Below are 14651 nucleotides of genomic sequence, written 5' to 3' on the forward strand. Positions count from 1 at the left end.
GCCATCTTTGCATCTGGACCGTGTGTAGGCCATTCAGAGACGCTCTAGGCCACTCCTGCTTCTCCACAATTTTCAGAAGGTGCCAGGTTGCTAAGTGGGGTATACTTGTGCCACTTGGAGCGGTAGTAAGTACAACTGTTCCAGCTCTATACTTAGAGTCAGTTATTCAGAAAAGAGTAACGTGTATGCTACAGAGCAGATGCTTTCAAACAGATGTGAATGGACAAAATTCATCACTGGTAATTCACATAGACACTTCACAACCCACGAGAATTGCCGCATTTACCTTGGAACCAACACTTCTAAAACATTCCTGCCACGATTCTTCAAAATGTCCTATCCCATTCTTCACTTTTTTTTAACTTTTTTTTTTTTTAACATGTATGTATTAGTGAGAAACAGACAGAGACAGAGACAGAGCACGAGCATGGGAGGGACAGAGGGAGGGGGAGACATAGAACCCGAGGCAGACTCCAGGCTCTGAGCTGTCAGCACAGAGCCCGACGCGGGGCTCGAACCCACGGACCGTGAGATCATGACCTGACCTGAAGTCAGACGCCCAACCGACTGAGCCACCCAGGTGCACCGCCGCCCCCCCGCCCCCCCCCCACCCCCCGCATTCTTCACTTTTAAACTGAAGGCAGGGTTTCCTTGTTGAGAATGTTTCCATATACCCAAGGTGAATGCTACTTGAAATAACATGGGCCACAGACCAGAACAAACTCTTTATACAAGTCAGTTTCTTTGGAAGATGCAATAAAAATAGAAAATTAAAAAAATAACAATAAAAATAAAAATACAGTGCCTGGCATATAGTGGATGCTAAGGAAATATTTTCCTGAGAAATAGTACTGTTTTACTATACTACTTCACAACACTCAGCTTCAGTCAAATGGTTAAACACTTTTGAATCTAACCGTGTTTCAGGTTCTACAATTTCTTAATCTACATATAGAAAATCATATCCTCACAACTGTCAGGCATCTAAACGTATGAGGGAAATGCTGACCTAGGAATGCCAGAGCTGACTGAGTTTTAGGAAAGCTATTCCACATCCCAGAGACTAGTAAAATGCTGTATCTAAGCATACCATAAAATGAGGCCATACAATCAACCTAAGTCTCAAGGAATTAGATTCTTACCCTCAATTTTGTAATGAAAAACAACTTTACATTTAAAACCATATCAAAATCACATCTCATAAGCTTATCAGGCACATGCACCTTTCGTTATATTTTATACGGGCTTTGCACCCTTAATACTCACAAGATCAGCATATGTCTTACAGAGAGCTGCCAGCTTCTCCTCTGGAGTTGAAAGAGTGTTTAAGGCTTGCATCAATAGTAACACTTCTTTTCCTGATGGTCCAAAAGGAATGGAGGAAAAAAAAGTACCAGAAGGATAAAATTAATCCAATCTGTCAATTCTACATAAAAATTATGTTCAGCTATCCAGATTATGATTTAAGGGGACATCAGATACAGGCTCACCAGTAAATCAGTGAAACTATTTTCAAATTCTTGATTAGAAGGGGTCAGCCTCCTCCCTGCCCCACATCGCTTCACTTAATAACTAACACTACTAGTGGTCAGCTATTTGGCACTGACACTGTAAGAACACCACTGAATGAAAGTGTAAGTACTCTAACTTAGCCACTGGTTCCAAATTAAGACATTCTACAAAGGGTAGGAATGTCTTCAAAAGCTTTCTGCTAGCCAACTACAAGTATTCAAGGAAGTTTAAGACTACCTAAAGCGCACATAATCCACAGGGACACACACCTTTTCCAGTGACCAATGTGACTTAATGACTGTTTCCTGGTGATTTACCAAGGATACTCTGGGTGCTAATCAAGATTAGGGCCAAGAAAAAGAAGTGAAAAAAAAAAAAAAATAGCTCTTTCCTTGGGGAGTTTTACAAGGATACTTTAATAACTGTGCCAGGGATGGGGCGCCTGGGTGGCTCAGTCGGTTGAGCGTCTGACTTCGGCTCAGGTCATGATCTCGCGGTCCGTGAGTTCGAGCCCCGCGTCGGGCTCTGTGCTGACAGCTCAGAGCCTGGAGCCTGCTTGGGATTCTGTGTCTCCCTCTCTCTCTGCCCCTCCCCTGCTCATGCTCTGTCTCTCTCTCTCTCTCTCTGTCAAAAATAAATAAACGTTAAAAAAAAAATTTTTTTTTTAACAGAGAAGAATAACTGTGCCAGGGAGAAGCGGTAGCTGAGGTAAGTGGGGGCAAGCAAAGGGTGCTTCAAACTAAGTGATACGCCTCATTCTGTACCCTGCGGGTAGGTACCTTTTTATTTTCTGAATTGTTCCCTCTTGTACGTAGGACGTTTCATTTTAAAAATCTGAAGACAACTTTAATAGTTGTCTTAAATTTAATAACTTAACTTAAGTTAAATAACTTTAATATTTTACAAACAACTATGCATGGGAAAGAGGAGGAGGAACAGGCTGACTTCAAAAAATACTCTGCTATGACAGCACACACAACTTCCGCAGTGAAACCATTTCTCAGTCTGTTCAAGGACAAATACAGAGGGAATACAATTACCGAATGTGTAAGAAGTAACCGTCCATGTAAACTCTAATTGTATGAAGGTTTTAAACTGTAACCATCTAAAACTATTTAACAATTTTAACCTGAAGCTATAATTTACACACATTGGTGGAGTGATGGGTTCTGAAGACAGCTGTCTTGTTGGCGAGGAATTTTAAATCCTTCTCATATTCCTGTAATGTTAAAGTCCTACAGGGTGCTCAAAAGCGGATTTTTAAAAATTCCAAGTTATAGGCAGGTACAGAACTCATGCAAATCAAACCACGTAAACGTTACGTACAGTAGGAATTTTAAAAATTGAGAAGCAACCCGTAAGGCCAAGTAGGCGTTTTAGATTTTATTCCTCAAATGTAACATACCACATTCTAAGCCCTAACCTGTCAAACTAACAGAGCAGGAGGGAGAAAGCACACCCTGAAAAGCATTCTTGTGAGCCTGCCTTCTAAGCCACAGAAAACATATCCCGTTTCCAAATTTTAGTGAAGAGTCTTTTAAATAAACTGAGCACATACAGAGGTCTCGCAGTAATTATTGGTCAGATTTCCACTCCACTCCACTCCATTCATTTAAAGGGTTAAATACGGGGCAAAACAGCAGCACTGCTGCCCAAAGGCCACAAACTTTTTCCCCCAAAAAACAATTCTTGATTATTTGCAGAGAAATAATGTGATTCCTATGACCAGGCTTCCTACCTCGTCATATTCTCATCCTGATTATAACTGCCAACCTGTTCCAAGAACACAGAGGTGTGTTTTCACCTAACCACATCTTAAGACAGACTTAAAACAGACTATGTTCTGTCATTACCTGTGCTGCAGAAAGGCTAGGTAAAATGAGTAGCATGTGAAAATGTCCAAGCACTGAGCAGAAATTATTACCTAAGGTTTTTCCCTTGTTCCTGTTGCACTGTGCATCTTGCTGATCATCAGAAGGATCTCTTCCACCATCTGGCCCAGGAGGCTCCATTCTTGACTCTTGCGTGCAGTACACTGGGTTCACCAAATTCCTGTTCTTTCTTATAAAGTTACTGTCTTCATCCTCTTGCAAGGAATGCCTGCTACTTGCGCCAGCACAATTTGAGTCTTGGTGCTGAAGAGTATCGTTCGACTGAGAGTCACACAACCTATCTGCTTTTACGCCTAGCCTGCAAATTCTAGATTCATCCATCGTGCCACTCACAAGCTAGAAAGAATGAAGAGGGGGAAGAAGAAATTTTAAAAAGGGCCATGGAAGGGGCTAAATCAATTGTAGTGAAGGAAGGGGAACTATGCAGTGCATAAGAATACAGTTTTCCATCCTACATTGCTCATGTCTAAACATACTGTGTACTTTTCGTATGTGGTACAGTCAGTGGGCCCATCATCATTTCACAGTTTTTTTCCCCCCTCCTTTCACAGTTGTTTGCAAAATAGCAATGCCAGTTAGAATCAAAGGAGGCAAAGAGTTGGGAAGGACTACCATAATGGTAGAATAGAAAACCCCGAGGCTCTGTCCCTCCAGCAAGTAACATGCTGGCAGAATCCACCAGAATCAACTTCTGCAGAACTCTGGGACCTTCTCAAAACTTACAACACAAACACAAAATAAAACTTATAACCCAAACGGAAGGCTGAGCGAATGAAAAAGCAGCTGTCTTGCAGCAGGAGAGAGCACTGTGGGATTTTAAACTTCCCACCAACCATTCCCCATACCCTACGTCAACAGTGACCATGGAGGCGGCAGCCCACACTCTTAGTGCCAGAGGGAACAACGCAGACATTATTTTCAAAGGATCGTGGTCCCAGTCAACCCTTTCTGGCAGGTCTCTGAGAACCGTGTACGTAGGTTTGCCTCTGTTTTACTTTGGGGAGAGCTGTCCCAAGACTGAGGTAGCTTCCCAGGATGCTCTGGATACAAACATCCCAGCCACAAGTATTGACTTCAGCGGCTGGGTGTATGGAACAACAATCAGGAAAAAGGAAGCGAGAGAGAGAGAAAAGCTAGAGGAGAGAGAAACTGGGAAATGAGATGATGATATAGGCTTTTCAAAAGTTCTGGCATCCGTCTGGCCTTCATGTAGAAGTGAGAGCTAACGTGTGAAAGCAAAGTTATCAACAGCCTGCCTACGCCGTTCAAAAGCAAGTGGAAACACGTCTTGTGTACTGATGTGGGGCCACCCTCTCCCTCTTCACGTCCTCTGATTTCTTCCTGTGTACCCTGACTTTAGCCACCTTAAGGAGGAGGATGGCTAGGGTCGGGAGTAAGGATTCCCCATCCCCCAATGGAAGCCAAAGGCCATACGCATGCATCCCAGCATGCTGGTGTACCGTGGACAACAGAGGGACTCAAACTTTTATGTCTCTGTTTGGAAACAGCTACTGAAGTCACTGCCCCCATCGGAGTCTGTTCCACCGATGGCATTTGGGGCACACTTCACAGATCAAGGAAGTGAGACAATCAGCCATGGGCTTATTCAATGTACTGTTACTGCGCTGCCCTAATCTGAATGTATGCTTCAGATTACTCTACAAATACATGTATACATCGGATATAAAGTGTAATATGCTGCCAGTGGGGATTCTGTCATTTGGGAAACCCACAAATAAGTGCTTTTGGCGTCCACAAATCCTAATGACTCCTTTATGTTACAAGTCTCTGTGATAAGGCAAGCAATGGGCAAGCCTACCTCACATACCCGGTGCATCCTTTTGAAAAGCACCAATTATCTTGTCCCTGGGCTCCTGCAAACGCTGAAGACTTATTCCAAGATGCTCTCCTGACTCTCTGGCCTGATATTCTCCTTTCGGGGTGGGTGAACTCAGTTTTTAAGACTAACAATGTAGGAAAAGCCCAACAGGTTTCATGTAACAAACTGAAATGGCCGACTCGAGGACTTAGTCAGCCAAGTCCCACCTCTACTTTACACAAAGAAGTGTTTGCTGTCATTCTGGAGGTCTGTTGCCTGAAGCAAAGCCACTGGCCCAGTGGGATTCAGAGGGGCTCTCCAAATTCCGGTTTCCTCTCCAAATCTCCAGTTTACCCGGTGACCTGGTTACAATGAAGCCGAATGGCCGCAGCTGGCTGTGCTCGCTGTTTTGCCTCAGCACAAATTATGAAGAACCAAGAATGGACATGGCTGCTGCGTTAGGCGGAGTGAATTCAAGGTAACTCCTGCTGCTCTGCTGCTCTGGCCTATACCTTATCTCTCCCCGGTAAGACTTGTTACGGCTCACTACTTGGTCTTCAACTTAGAAAAAAAAGACAGACTGGTAGATTAAGGACCTCCTCTTTAGCACCACGAAATGGGGAAATCAATCAAACCCACTAAATGAATCATCTGGGTTATTCACGTAGATGCCCATGGTGAGAGTGAAAGCAAGCTGCGGATCAAGCCTGCACCACCCGGACTGCCGCCTTTGCTACAGGCTGAATTACGCTCACTGACTGCACGGATCATGGCAACGTGTACACCACCATCGTAGACTGGGCACAAAGTAAAACATTCTGTTTCTGATGCAGACGTTACCATTGTATGCTAGGCTTGGGACACAGGCTGAGAGTTGACCCAGTTGTCTCCAGATTGGGAAGGCCACAGCACACAGGGCACTGAGTGTACCTCCTGCTGGAAGTTTGAGTACCGCTGACCTTTGAACTATTGCCAGGGCTACTGGTCTCGGGTACCCCACGGCTACCTCCTTTTCAGGTTGTGGGGTTGCCACTCCACTCTGATCAGCTGACTCTCACCACAGCAACGAAGCCCTTGCCCTAATCGATCCTGTGATCACCTCCTACAGATGACCTGTGATCTGACAGTGGCACACCTCTTATCAAAGACCCACTAAGAATGCAGCGACAGTCCAGGTACCCCTTGTACCACCCACGTTCCCCCATCATCCATAGGCACGTAGTATTACTGGGAGTTAGGACTGCCCCTCAAAAGCCATCTCAACAAGATTCCCAACAGGTGCCAGGGTAGCTCAGTCAGTTAAGCCTCCAACTTCCTGGTCTCAGCGCAGGTCTTCTTCATCTCAGGGTCATGAGTGCAAGCCCCACAATGGGCTCCATGCTGGGTTCCTAATATTACCTCCCCACCTTGTCCTTATCTACACACCTTGGAAATGCGAGTTGGGCCAGTGAATGCAGCTGCCCCCAGAAAGGGATCATCCCCTCTGTCTCCTCCCGGGTAATCATCATCGGGGCCAATGCGGCAGAAGAAATTCAAAGAATCCTGACCATAGCATTCTTAGGCTGATGCTTGCCTCATTCCCCCGACAGTAAAACCGAGTCACCCAGGGGGAACACCCTCCAGGTACCAAATGGGGCCTAGAGGACTCAAACGCTGCATCAGCTACCTGGAGTCTCTTGTGGGACTGACATGGTCCTAGATCACAAGGATGATGGCGTACATTGTTGAGTACAATGCCCAAGGGATATCCCTAGGGTGATAGTCCACACCGGTCAAAGAGGAGAGAATGCATCTCTGTGCCGTTTATACAACTTACCTCAGCCCTGAAGTACCTAACCTTTCTGGACAAAAGGACTGCCACAAGTAGGGGATGACCGGACAAAAGGTAAAGATGTATCTCCTGGAAATACCGGAGATATTTTTGCGGCAGTTACCAAAATGTACGCACTGAGGCAGGAACGGGTTAGGCGAAGGGGTGCTGGGGGTGGGGGGGGAAGGAAGAGCTCCTTGGACTGGACACACTGCTGAATGTGCCTTCCAGCCAGACAGCTCATGACAATTTGACTGCAATTTAAATGGATGTAGCTAGCAGGGGATGTCCCCGAACCTGCACCTCCCAAATAAAATACATGTGTACCTCACTGAGTGTCTGCCCTGCCTTCATTCCTCTTAGGCATCACCAGCTCATTCCAGGGGCAGAAAAATGCCACCCTCCCGATGTCATGGACAGAAGGACAAACTGCATGGACTGGCCTCAGGCAGGCCATTCAAAAAGGGGATATAATTCAATTACTTACCTGCAAACTCTAAGACTCACCGGCTCTCTAGGGAGTTATGCTGTCAAGCACTCTGAACTTGTGCCACTTGGGGACACTGATTGAAGTCCTCCCTGGGAAGCTCCAAAATCATAAACAACACTTTCTTTCCAAAGGTACCATGTGTGCCTCGTCTTTCATGGAAGTTGTGCACTAATTTGTGTCCCTCAAGCGTCGTCTATCTTAGCGGTGGTCATAATGGATCACCAAGTGTTTAAGTCATAACAGATCATCAAGTGTTGAAGTGTTTAAATACCACTAGTACTCATGTAGCCCTCAGACAACTGTGAAGTGCTCTCCAAAATGACGCTAGCTTTGGTTCCTTGCAGGAACCCACCCGAGAACAACTAACTCCACACGTAGGTGGGTTTATGCCCACAGCGCAGGTAGTTTTATCCCCACAATGGAAGTCATTCACGAACCAAAGGCAGTCTGAAATCTGTCCACAAATTTAGTTGAAATGATCAACGAATGGCTTCAAGGGAGTCTCAACTCCCTGGCCGGAGTTATTAATGATGACAAAATTGCCCTAGACCTCTTTCTTGCGGACCACTTGTGAGTGTATCTTGCCATGCCTCAGGCCAGTGGAAAGGTCAACACCGGGCCCCACGGAAGAAAGCCATCTGGCTTTCTGACGGTCTGTGAGACTTCCTCAGCCAGTTACAGCAGGGCAGGGTCGAAGTTAATCCTGCCACTTGGGCTCTTCCTCATGCTTGGAGTCCTGTCGATAGTATCCTATGAGACAGACTGGAAAAATCTGGTCCTGGGCTATGCTGGTCAGACTGAACAAGTGTGGCCAATGGGCACCCAACAGAAGATTCACCAGAGCCTATGACAGTGTTTCTGCCTCTCTTGTGGGCAGAGACACGACACACCTCCTGTCTTTGTTTCAGACTATCTTTTCAAGGATGCCCTGGGGAAAAAAATAAGAATGGCATTGACTTCTAAAGCAATGGGCAGATTTGCTTACTGCCTATGTTTCCAGTTGCTGCTGTAACAAAGGGCCACAAACTCAGTGGCTCATTTATTATCTTATATCCCTTCTTGAGGCTCTGTGGGAGAATCCATTCCCTTGTCTTTTCTGGGGGCTACCTGTGTTCTTTGGCTCGTGGCCCTTTTTTGCATGTTCAAAGCCAGTAATAGCAAGTTAAGCCTCATACATAATGCCTCCTCCCGCCCCCCTCCCCCCACCCCCCGCCACCTCACCACCGACTCCTCTCCCCGTCTTTCCTTTGCAAGGATCCTAGCAGTTTCACTGGGCCCATCCGAAGACTCCCTCAATATCCTAATCTATGCCGCCGCATCTTTGCCAAGTCCCTTTGGACAATGAGGTCATTCATGAGTCCTGCTGAAGACATGGGCGTCCTTGAGCAGGCACTGTTCCTCCCACCACACTGCCCATTATTAACGAGTCAGATCCCCTAAACCTAGCATTACTCTTCTGAAATGCAAACATCATCTGCTTCTCTTTACACCACCAGGCTCAGGAGACAGGTGCGTGCATGCGGGCCCTCAGGTAAATGCAATTGTAAAAAACTCTTCTTTTGTCTCGAGGTTTCTCCCCGTATTCATAAAATACTGCCAAGTTATCAGTTTGCAAGTAAAGTAAAATCTCTGGCCCTCCACAGTTTCTAGTTACCATGATTTTTCAGATTTGGGTATCTGCCCGATATTTTCTAGAAAATGAATGAAATAAGCCCGTCAGGATAAACAACAGAATTTGTCGCAATGGGAAGACTTCAAACTGTCAAACGCAAATCAGAATTTTGGATAATTTCAGTCGGTCACCATGACTCCAGCAGCTTCCCAGTACATAATGGCTTTTCTGCTGAGAGGGATAATGATATCAGCAAGTATGATTGCCTAATATTGGATAACAACATTTGGAAGAAGAATGTACGTCAGTGACCACATGACAATGCATTACGAGATGACTGAAAGGTATAGGATCCATCTGAACCATGAAATACAGCATTGGGTTTTCACAGGACCCATTAAAATTTTTTGGTAGCACTGTAGACTCCAAACTGGAGTCCTTGGTGCTTTTTAAGGAGTTTTAAAAATAAAATTAAGTAATATTTAGATAACTTCTTAGGCCGAAGAAATTAAGAACTGCCGCCCTCAGGTGTAAATAAGGACACACACAAGAAGATGGCAGGAATAAAAACATAATCTAAGAAGAATTTGTACCTTACAAATGATCTGGCAAATCCAATTTTAGGGAAAATGCCCTGGCACTACGTGGGACAACAGGACCAACCACTTCCTTCTTGGTCAACTGTAACTTGTAAGTAAGTTATATTTATTTTTTAAGTGACTGGCATTACCAAGCCAGGATAATCCAAATAGGAGGTGAGGAAAAGTGAATCCTAAGCATTTCCCCTTGCTCTTCACTGCTCTGATTAAACCATCTGGAACAGTGGTATAATCCCTCATTCAATACTCAGAAATCCTTTCCAGGCAGGTATAATGAACAGTCTCGGTGATGAGCAATTTTAAGAAGTCTGTCCGTGTACAAGAACCAAAGATATGGACAAATAAAAATGCATTATCATTATGACCTATCACATTCTGAAGAGTAAGTTCTCCTGAAAGTGGTAATTGAGCTCTGGTAGGCAATAATACATGGACAAAATAACTTCGTAGGAGTTACTACAAATACTTCCTGCTGGCAGGCAAAGCATCTGGGAGAAGAAATATAAGTGCTAAATATAGGGATGAAGAAATCTAATTTTCTGCAGCACTGAAGAAGCCAAAATTGACCAAAATAGTTTGGCAAACGGTCTGTTATGAAAAGGGTCGTACAGAGTTTCTAGTTTTATAATCTCCATGCTAGTAGTATACATACTAGTAGATTCCTTATAGACGAATTCTAAAATGACAGTATATATTAGACTAAGTACTTTGCCTTTTAAAACAATCACAGAGGGTTATATATTTCAGATTTCATACCTGTGGCTGTTTTGTCTATAAAACTACGATGAGCTAAAAACCACTTCTAGCTCTAACTACATATAATTCAATGACTATTTGTACTCTGAGAGATACAGGTACAAATCTACATTGATATCGGCAGCCAAATAATCAGGAATCCAAAGATTTTAACGTCCACTGAAATATGCTTGGACCTGACCTATTTTGCAGAGTGGCAGGGGTTGAGTCACACAACTAGCATCTTTAAAGCCAGAGAGTCCTAAAATATAAGATGGTCCTCTACTCTTATGGGTTAGCCAAGTGCATCATCTGTGTCCCAATTTTCTGAAGCCACCTTTCTCCAGCTCCATGTGGACCAATCATCATGCCATTTTGAAACATCAATGCTTTTTTTATTTGTCCTACTGTCCCAGACCACTTTAGCATTTGTTAACACACAATTGTGGACTTTCTTCAACAGAACTTACAATGAATGGGTCTCTCTACTTCACACTTCAAACAATGGTCAACCTGTAATTTACCTAAGTTACACTTTGAGGTGCTTTTTCCGAGAATTCCAGTGCACCCATACCTCCAAATCTGTATCTAACGTCCAGGTGGGGCTCAAATGAGTGAAACCACAGGTATGAAGCCTAGACGGTTCACAATCCACCTGGTCTCTAGATCTCACGAGATTTCTGACACTTCCTAATCACATCCCACCCTTAATTAAATTTATTTTCATTTAGTAAAACTATTACTCATTTACTTGCCACCAACATTTGCTCACACTCAGCAAGAAGGCTTTGCCCTTTGTACCCTTAACAACTGAGGACTGTGCTAATAAGAGACAGCATGAGACATATGGAACAGATAATGGTCTTAGAGCCAAAAGAGCCCGATATTTTAACACAGCACTTACCACATCCTGTGCAGCCATGGTGACAGCTAAACACTTGTTACCTCATCTGTAAACTGGATGGACAGTACCTACCTTATAGAGTTGTGAGAAAATTTGCTATGATGAATATAAACTGCTGGCCCACTGCGGAACTACTGTAATAATTTGTGAATGAGGAATTCTGTAAGATGCATGCTATGTTAGCTTCTTATTACTGTTGTTAACAAGTTACTATCAACCTAATGCATTAAAAATTCACATTTATCATCTTACAGTTATGAAGATCAGAAGCTCTCAGGCCTCCTTCTCGAGGCTCTCAAGGAGATTGTTTTCACACCTTTTCCAAGTTCTAGAGACCACTCCTTTCTCCACCTTCAAAGTCTGCAGCAGATTCTTCAGATCTCTCTCTGATACCTGCCCACATCTCCTTCTCTGAGTCTCACACTCCTGTTTTCCTATTATAAGGATGCTTGTGTTTACACCGAGCCCACCTACCCAAATAATCCAGAACAATCTCCCCATCTCAGCACACTACTTAATCATAAGTGGGGAGTTCCTTCTGCAGGATAATATACCCACAGGTTTCAGAAATTTTTTTCTCTTACCACATGTTAACACAACAACATTTCTTAAAGAAGAAATGATGTTCTATGGCATAAATTCTAGAAGCTCTTATTCCCCACCACACCAGTCTACCTTACAGAAGTAGAAAAAATGTCATCATAACAAGTAAATATTGCTTACAGCAGGTTAAGCGGTGGAAAGTGGGAAGACGGGAGGGGCATTCTGGAAACAGAATTAAAATCAATTCCCAAGACCATAAACATTAACAAAAGTATTGTGGTAGCACAGGGAGACCACATTGGTTATCTGGTAAATCTTTTCCATCAAAGAGCAGAATTTACACGGTCGTAACTACCAACATAAATTCAACTAGGACATGGATAAAACCACAAAAGTATAATCTCTGGGTCTGAATGGATACTAAAGGTCACCTAGTATCTGTATCTACTCTCTTTAATGCTGCTGAATACTAACGTTAAATTGGTATATGCTTTAGATGTTTTAAATACAGTCACACCCATTTGATTATCTGAAAGGTACTTATAATCATATTGGGACCATGGGGAAAAGGAGAGGTAAGAAGAAAAAGGAGGAAAAGGAATTTATTTGGGACATTACTTTAAACTCTACTTTACATAAACAACAAGCGTCCCTGAAGCAAGGTCTGTCATTTGCACTGTCAATTATACAATTATGTATCAATTCTAGATAGTCTACAGATAACTCTAGACAATCACAATTGTATGCTAACTATAGATAATTCATTAGGAGCTATTTCACCTAACCAAGTTAAAAAAAAAAAAAAAATTAACTAAGTGTGTTATCTGGATACCACCACCTTACAAAATTAAGCTTATGCAAGAGGGAGGGACATGACTGAAAATAATGAGGCAGGTTTTCCATAAAACCATTCCTACACTAAGGCAATGATTAAGCTCCCCAAAACTGTCCAAATTCCCTTTTTTTTTTTTTTTTTTCCTTAGAAGTCTGGAATATAATCAACACACCCACCAGGGGAGGGCTAAATGAAGAAAGCAGCTACTGCATATCTGTAAGAGGACAGAGTGACTTTATAATTACCTGCCTAACATACACTAACCACAGCTTGAAAGCGGCTAGCATTCCTGGTGTCGTCTGCCGGTGGCAGAGTGGCTAATAGAAACCTTGTTCTTAAGAGCACTGATGATGGGTTTTGACCCATACAGTGGCTCCAAAGGAGCCTTTATTCTGCTACTCTCAAAACGAACTCCCTTGGGCTGGTATAGCCTCCGAGTGCCAAAGCTGTAGTAACAGCCACAGCCACCATTCTGGGCTAAGAATAACAGGTAAGGCAAACAACCTAAAAATGAGAAGGTTGGAGAAGAAAGATAGACGGAACAGAGCTTTGAAAAGCCTCCAGGTATACCAGAGAATCCAGAAGCCCAGACATATGTAAGAGCAGGATATGCTCAGAAAAGACCTTAAAGATCCTAAGGTTTTCCATCTTGCTGTGTTCAAGGAGGAAGTATGCGCTAAGGCAAGTTTTAAATGGCCTAGCCAAGCGTTAACGGAGTTCCCGAAATGAAACCCACTTGTAAAGACTGAGTTTGGTTTTTGTTTTTGTCACTCCCAGCTTTCAAGGAAGTATCTTTCATATCATTATCTAAAACAGATGACTTCCAAGACCATACAAAGTATATATTATTTTTGCAAAACAGCTCTCCATAAAGAAACCATAAAAAGTTAACTGAACAAACAACTATAATCTATCACAAGCAGCAAGAACCCTAGCTAGTGGGGGAAAGATTCTGGTATCCACAGTTCAGTACTCACAACTGCGCATTTCTTACTCACTGCCTTCTCTTGACCAAAGTTTAGTCAGCCTTCTTTCCATTCCACACACCCCTAATTTCAGGCTTACCCATGAGTAAGCACTAAAATACAGATTATTCCCCCTATTAAGAAGTCACCCCAGGTAAGAGCTGAGACACACAGCCCATCATGCCACATGCTCACTTTCTTTGCTTGCTCATTTCCCCTGAAAAAGTTTTTACTAATCTTGCTTACCCTCCCAATAAAAGAAAAGCCACTCTCTGACTGAGATACTTTCAGATTTCTACAATCAGAATGTTCTCCATATTGCACCGGTCTCTTTAAATAAGGTGTCTTCTTACCAAATCAGAATTTGCTTTTGTTTGATAGTAACATTCGCCACACTTAGTTGCCAACAAAAAATTATAGTGTGTGCAAAGAAACACGGAACTATGGGCAAATCACAGGAATAAAACAAAGTAAGAGAAAATGTCCCTTAGGAAACCTTGGTGTTGAACTAATTACATGCATGTTTTGAATTACCTGCTGGTGTAAATATGTTACTGAGAACGTTTTAAAAATAATAAAATGTGTGGGGTGCTTGGGTGGCTCAGTCAGTCGAGCGGCCAGCTTCAGCTCAGGTCATGAACTCAGGTCATGGGTTCAAGCCCCGCGTCAGGTTCTGGGCTGACTCCTCGGTGTCTGGAGCCTGCTTCAGATTCTGAGTCTCCTTCTCTCTGCCTCTGCCCTGCTCATGGTCTGTCTGTCTGTCTCTCTCTCTCCCTCTCTCTCTCTCTCTCTCTCAAAAATAAACATAAAAAAAATAAAATAAAATTTATATGGACAAAGTGCTAAATCGGGAAAACAATGTATGTACAAAATAACAGCATCAGTAAATAAAAGTCAGAAAAAGAACCACAAACAGAAATTCCAGACCCAAAAAG

General features: G+C 43.3%; 1 protein-coding gene across 1 annotated transcript in view; it reads right to left on the reverse strand.

Annotated features, from left to right (window-relative positions):
• The window catches only part of LOC128774658 (gamma-taxilin-like), a gene marked incomplete at its 5' end in the record, with an annotated part of 39207 nt that extends 24865 nt beyond the window's left edge, over nucleotides 1–14342 (reverse strand). The window contains 3 exons of the mRNA XM_053893700.1: nucleotides 1267–1358; nucleotides 3437–3740; nucleotides 14251–14342. Of these exons, the coding sequence (XP_053749675.1) occupies nucleotides 1267–1358; nucleotides 3437–3740; nucleotides 14251–14342 (488 nt within the window). The remainder of the gene's footprint in view (nucleotides 1–1266; nucleotides 1359–3436; nucleotides 3741–14250) is intronic.
• Between the last annotated feature and the right edge of the window lie 309 nt (nucleotides 14343–14651).

This window comes from Panthera pardus, unplaced genomic scaffold (assembly GCF_024362965.1).
Source record: "Panthera pardus isolate Hobbes unplaced genomic scaffold, ASM2436296v1 HiC_scaffold_370, whole genome shotgun sequence".
In the NCBI taxonomy this organism is placed as follows: domain Eukaryota; kingdom Metazoa; phylum Chordata; class Mammalia; order Carnivora; family Felidae; genus Panthera; species Panthera pardus.